This window comes from Echinops telfairi, unplaced genomic scaffold (genome assembly GCF_000313985.2).
Source record: "Echinops telfairi isolate 266 unplaced genomic scaffold, ASM31398v2 ScPeMD7_30;HRSCAF=105, whole genome shotgun sequence".
In the NCBI taxonomy this organism is placed as follows: domain Eukaryota; kingdom Metazoa; phylum Chordata; class Mammalia; order Afrosoricida; family Tenrecidae; genus Echinops; species Echinops telfairi.
This window is the reverse complement of record NW_022103927.1, coordinates 2144122-2150625: the sequence shown is the minus strand read 5'-3', so window position 1 is coordinate 2150625 and position 6504 is coordinate 2144122. Positions and strand designations below refer to the sequence as shown.

Sequence of the window (6504 nt, the reverse complement as noted above, 5' to 3'; positions counted from 1 at the left end):
AATAATGTTATGATTGGGTTGTCACCACAACATGAGGAACTGTATTAAAGAGTCATGGCATTAGGAAGGTTGAGAACCACTGTGTTATATGATGATATTATGAAATAAAATTTGAACACTATGTATGAACCAGCTGATGGACATTGTGACATCTGGGCTTTTTTCAATTGTGACCTGTAGATCTGTAGACTATCCTATAATGCTATCTTCCAATATCCTTCGGATAAGCTTGGCTCTACATTTATGCAGGGCCTACAGTCTATTACTTGAAATAAAAACTCCAAACTCTCAGCCATCAAGTTATGCCGACTCATTGTGACCCTACGGGATGAGGTAGAATTGCCTGTGGCTTATGAGACGTCCACCTATTTTAGTAATAGACATGCTGTCTTTCTCCTGAGGAGCTACTGGTGGTTTTGAACTGCTGAGCTTGCAAGTGGCAGCTTAACATGTAGCTACTATACCACCAGGGCTCCTGACATGGTAAAAGTACAGTGCCAAGCCTCTGTGGGGTTCTGCAGTATTTCATAAAATGCTGCCCTTCAACTATGTTCTTTAGGTCTTTGGAGTAGGCAATGCATCCTAGATTAATCATTAGGAGTTACCCTGCATGCTAGAAACCCATCAAAATAAGGGTCATCGCCTCTTGGGAAAAAGGAGTCCAAAGGGATAAATGATGTAAATGGAGCTACAAGTTGTCTCCCAGGGCTCAAAAGGATACATTTTGTTTTTCTCTTCGTTCCAAATAAAAAATTGCTCAGGAAGTATAAGATAAAAGAATACTGCATTAATGAGGCACATGGGAATTTGTACACTAAAGCCATAAAATTGTAAATACTCCCACAGATGAACTCAACTCTACTTGATTAATTTCAGGTGATGAGAAAATGTGATTGTGTCTTCCAGAGGTCTCATGAGTGGTTCCATCTCCATGCCCTTCCTGCCAGAACAGCATGACCCTTTATCAGCAGGACAAGGAAGAAACTGCATTGGTGACTTAAGACTCTTCTCTGATGATACCTGGATGAGCCGCAGCAACATCACAGGTGCTGGGGGACAGGGGACAGACCTTTTTTTCTTGGTAGTATCTGTAGATGTAGCAGGAGGAATAACAAATAAAGGCAAATTTAATGATCTAAAGTCCTGCTATTTTAAAGTCCCTGTTTCCAGACCATGATTCTGGATGCATGCAAATGTCTTCTTTCTCTCATCTGTCTTCTATGGTGCCAGCTTTCATTCAAGCAGTCTCCTCTCACAACATGTCTGTTAGCCTCATTCAAATGTACATTCATAGGGTAACTCACAAAACACGTATTTAGGACTAAATGATACTCTGGAAACAAAGAAATGAGTAGACATTGCCCCTTCTTGCAAGTATGTCACCTTCTATGTACAGTAACAGACGATGATTAAATGTGATATTCTAAGATGGAACTACAATCCCAGTAAAATGAATTATGTTGTTGCTCTTTTCCTAGAGTCCCACTGAGCTCTGAAGGAGGAAGCAGACATGGGATTATTGTTGGGATTATTAAAACCATAAGGTTTGCTTAGGAGATCGCACAAAAGAGTTCGTAGCTGATGAACAATGAAAGCAAGGAATAGAGGATGAAGCCTGAGTGTGGGCAGGTAGGCAGCAGGCGGGTAACAGAGACTCTCATAGTATGCCTGCAGGACGGGCAATTGTGAAATTAGCGGAGAGTCAATGCAGAGCTTATGGCAGAGGATGCCTACCCTCAGACTTGCCCCGTGGAGACACTGCCCTGGTCAAAGTGAAGAACAGTGTATTTCTCTTGTGAAAACCCTAGAGAGATGAAGAGTGGAAAAAGCACAGAAGAAATGGGGATGAACCTGAGGTTTTTGATTATAAGGCATCCATAATCCACTGAGGATATGAGGCAGCTTGACATTTTAAATTCATAATTTAATGTTTTAGTTCTTCTTTAAAATTGGCATTGGAATTTTGATTCAAGGGAAGACTAGGGGAGTTACAGCTGTGACTTGTCTTGTGAAGGGCAGGGAGTGGACTCTGGGTGAAGGTCACAGCTGATTGTTTTCAAAGTTTTTTTCATATGGCTCATTTCTAAAAAAGTTTTACCTAACTTCAGTGTTTGAGAATTTTTTTTAGTTACAGAAACATTATATATATCATACAAACTTTTCTCATAAACCACTCATGGGGATGCCTATTATCATCTCCATCCAGAATTGCACATTGTGTTTATTTACTAGATCTCCTTAGTCTTCTCTGGCAGTGACAGGCATGCTGATCTTTTTTTTTAATTACTCTTTTTTTTAATAATCATTTTATTAGGGGCTCATACAACTCATCACAATCCGTACATACATGAATTGTGTCCAGCACATTAGTACATATGTTGACTTCATCATTCTCACAACACCTGCTTTCCACTTGAGCCCTTGGTGTCAGCTCCTCATTTTCCCCCCTTTTTCCCCCCTCCCCCCCCCCGAACCCTTGCTAATTTATAAATTATTATTATTTTATCATATCTTACCCCATCCAACGTCTCCCTCACCCACTTCTCCGCTGGCACTCTGATATTTTTAAGGTTGTGACTTTTGGGAACAGATCACCAGGCTCCTCTGAATGTATTGTAATTCCCAACCCTTTAGCAAGCAGCCAAGTGCTTACCTGTTGCACCTCCTAGCAGCTCAGTATCATACAATATGGATGATGTGATGTGGTGTCCTGTGGTGTGCTGTGCTGTGTGCTGCTGCGCTCTGTTGTGCTGTGCTGTGATATAATAACATATACAAACCAGTAAACCAAGTCCAAGCTCCCATAGCATGGAGTCTACAGCAACCTCACACTAATCTGGTCTTGTGTTCACTTTAAACTACCTCAACACAGCTTCCTTTTTGCAATTTATTTAAACCATTTCCTCTGTTGTCAGCTGGTCTGAGGAATACTCCTGTGTCAGGGGCTTTGCACTGCTTCTCTCTTTGCTAAAAATATGCTTCTCATCATGACGTCCTAACTGCCTTCACATTTCCTGCTCAAAGCCTCTTGATCAGACATGGCTGGACAAGGAAGCCTTTCTTTTTCACTGTACCTTACTTCCCACTGTGAATTAGGTAAACCTTACTGTGAAGGTTGACAAACCAGTTCAACAGTCCACATTTCACATACACTGTGATTTAACTCATCCATGGCAATCACCTGATGTAGCATCACTTATCCCACTTCCTCTCTGTGTTCCCCGTTCCCATTCTTCCTTCTTTCCTAACCCTCTGAATTGTGTTCCTGGGCAAGTGCTGCCCTCTTGAACTATACAGGTGAATATTGGTCCATGGAGGAGAGTTCTGTTCCAGGCATGACTGCTGTTTGCATGCTCCATGAGTCCATTGGACCAATGGTTTCCATGTGTCTTTCACATTCCATCACTCTTCCTACCTCTGGAAGGGAAGAGCCCAATAGCTGGATCTTACGGCTGTTCCCTATCCCCAGTGCTTCACTCCTCACCAACTAAGGGCAAAGATTTGAACAGTTCACTGAGGTTCCTGCCACTTTCAAGAACTCTGGGCATAACATAATTGGCCAAAGACATTTGTTGAATGAACAAAACAAAATCTTAAAGAATTTGTAGAGGAATGTATTGCTTGAGGAAAAAGGTGGAATTAGAAGCAAGGAGAGCTAGATCATTGTAGCACCAAGGAGAGGATTGGGCATTTGGGATTCAAGAGCACTAGATCTATCGACAAAGTATAGGAATTAGTTACGTTTAAAATATAAACTACAGCATATCTGTTAAACTATTCTTAACTGTTCATGGCTAAGTTTGCAATTCTCTTTTCTCTTTCCTGAAAGTTTCATCAGCTACATGGATTTAGGAAACCAAACACGCTTTTCAGGATTCATCCTTCTGGGACTTTCTGAAGACGCAGAGCTGCAGCCCCTCCTCTTTGGTCTGTTCCTCTCCATGTATCTGGTCGCCTTCACTGGGAACCTGCTCATCATCCTGGTCATCATCACAGACTCCCACCTCCACACACCCATGTACTTCTTCCTCTCCAACCTCTCCTTTACTGACATCTGTTTCACCTCCAATGTCGTCCCAAAGATGCTGCTGAACATTCAATTGCAGAACAAAGTTATTACTTATGAAGACTGCATCACTCAGATGTATTTTTTCATGCTTTTGGGGGATGTGGACAATTTCCTCTTAACAGCGATGGCCTATGACCGGTTTGTGGCCATTTGTCACCCACTGCACTACACTGTCATCATGAATGCCAAGTTCTGTGGTCTCTTGCTTCTGGTAGCTTGGTTATTGTCAATTCTACACACTCTAGCACATGGGCTATTGGTTTTACAACTGTCTTTTTGTACAGAATTGGAACTCTCCCATTTTTTCTGTGACCTTAAACAAGTAGTGCAACTTGCCTGTTCTAGCACATTTCTCATTGACTCAGTAACGTATTTTGTAACTGGACTTCTGGGTGTTGTTCCACTCTTTGGGATCTTTTTCTCTTACATGAAAATTGTGTCCTCCATTTTGAAAATTGCAACTGTTGGAGGCAAGTACAAAGCTTTTTCCACTTGTGGGTCCCACCTCTCCGTGGTTTTCTTGTTCTATGGGACAGCTCTGGGGGTTTATTTCAGTTCTGATTTTATAGAAAACTCCAGGGCCAGTGCAATAGCCTCGGTGATGTACACTGTAGTCACGCCCATGCTGAACCCCTTTATCTACAGTCTGAGAAATAAAGACATAAAGCAAGCCCTAAGAAAGCTTTTCAGCTGAGAAACATCATTCTCAATACTAGAGAGCTACTTGTGAGAAAGAGAGCTCAAAACAACGAAAACCAGAATAAGACATTCATCAGTTCAGACATCTGCATTGTGTCCAGAATTCAAGCTCCTTGATTTTTAAGACAAAATCTGCAATTACTTCCCATGTACTTCTTTATAAAATGTCTTCTTTTAACCAAAGATTCCTTTCAACAGGTGATTCTTTCAACTTGACAACAGATTTTATTATGAATGAGAACATTCACTACTAGGCATAGAGTCCCAGCATACAATGATCTCACAGCAACAGCACCATTATTGTCCTCAAACCCTAAAAAATCTGAGACAGAAGATTTAAGATTCCTATTTTGTAAGTTTTTTCTTGAGATCAGATCTGGCATGAAATATTCACCCACCTAGGTTATTTTCCTTAAACTGAATTCTTGTTAAGTATTGTGAGTGAAACTCTGTAAACATGTTCTTATTAAATTTTGAAAAGCACTGGTGTTATGTTTAAGTATTGAAAATGACTGCAGACCAACACTGCAGAATGACTGCAGAAAACAAGACCAGCTAACAGTTTTGACACCTCTTCTATCATCAGAAAAGAAGGTAGAATCAAGAAGACTCTGCTGAAATTAACTCCACAAACATGCTGCATTTTCTGCCGTCCAGGTAGTAGGAATCTTTTGCTATAATTGTTAGTTCATGACTGATCATTTCAAGACCCGCTAGTAGATATGAACGTGTTTAGCAAAGGGTATGCATAGCACTCCTTGACATCGATGATGCTACTAGACTTTGCCTCTATTTATTCCAAATAACGCAATGTTCTCCGACTATGCTTGATCACATAATTGGCTGGACCAAAGCCTGTGTCACACTTTCACCATTTGAGTCTCTGTAATCTATTTAGCATCTCAGTCATTATATGTGAAACTCTTGGTTTCAGGGATCCTAAGAAATAATTTCCTATATTTTCTCTGCAGCACAGGAAGCAGCTCTGTTGGGGCACTGGTTTCGTGTTGAGCTGCTAACGGTAACGTTGATGTTTAAAATCTATTTGCTATTCCCTGGGAGAAAGATGAGACAATATGTTCCCTTAAAGATTTATAGTCTTGCAAACTCTCAGGCAGTTCAGTTCAAGGAGTTGGAATCACTCGATAGCAGTGGGGAGTAAGTTTGGTGGTCCATGAATACAAACCAAAGGAAAGAGGATGATTTTTAGACCATGGAGTATGATGGAGACTGTTATAACTTTGCCATATTCTTGGTCTACTATTCTGCTATTCTAAGACACTTCCTCTTTTTAGTACAAAATAATAATGTAGCACAATAATATAGTATAAAATTACCCATTTAATCTCTTAGCAAACTTTTCCTTGTGACTTGGGTCAAGTTTTACAGCACAGATCATAATTTTTCATTCAGAAATTGATAGAGCTTATTTCCACTCATCCATTTCATCCCTTTTAAGGTAACATCACACGTGCCATTTCCTCCCTGTGTCCTATTTCTATTCCTCTTTTATGCCATCCTCTTTCCTTAGGTTAATGCTGCCCTTTTGATCTGAAATTGTTAGTTATTCTACTAGGAGGGTGAGTTTACTTCCAGCTCTGAGAGGTCACTAAGGGCTATAATCTTGATGGCTTCACCGGTCTCTATGCAACCAATAAGCCTTAGGACTTTGAGTTCTGTTCCACGTTTCCCCGCACTATATAAAGGACCTTGTATTGTGATCCTTTTCAGAGCAG

At 40.7% G+C, this 6504-nt stretch overlaps 1 protein-coding gene across 1 annotated transcript; it reads left to right on the top strand.

Moving 5' to 3' along the window:
* Positions 1-3803: 3803 nt before the first annotated feature.
* On the top strand, positions 3804-4763 carry LOC101642632 (olfactory receptor 7C1-like). Its single transcript, XM_004715478.2, has one exon. The coding sequence runs from the start codon at positions 3843-3845 to the stop codon at positions 4761-4763; it is 921 nt and encodes a 306-aa protein (XP_004715535.1). The 5' UTR covers positions 3804-3842.
* The last annotated feature ends 1741 nt before the right edge of the window (positions 4764-6504 follow it).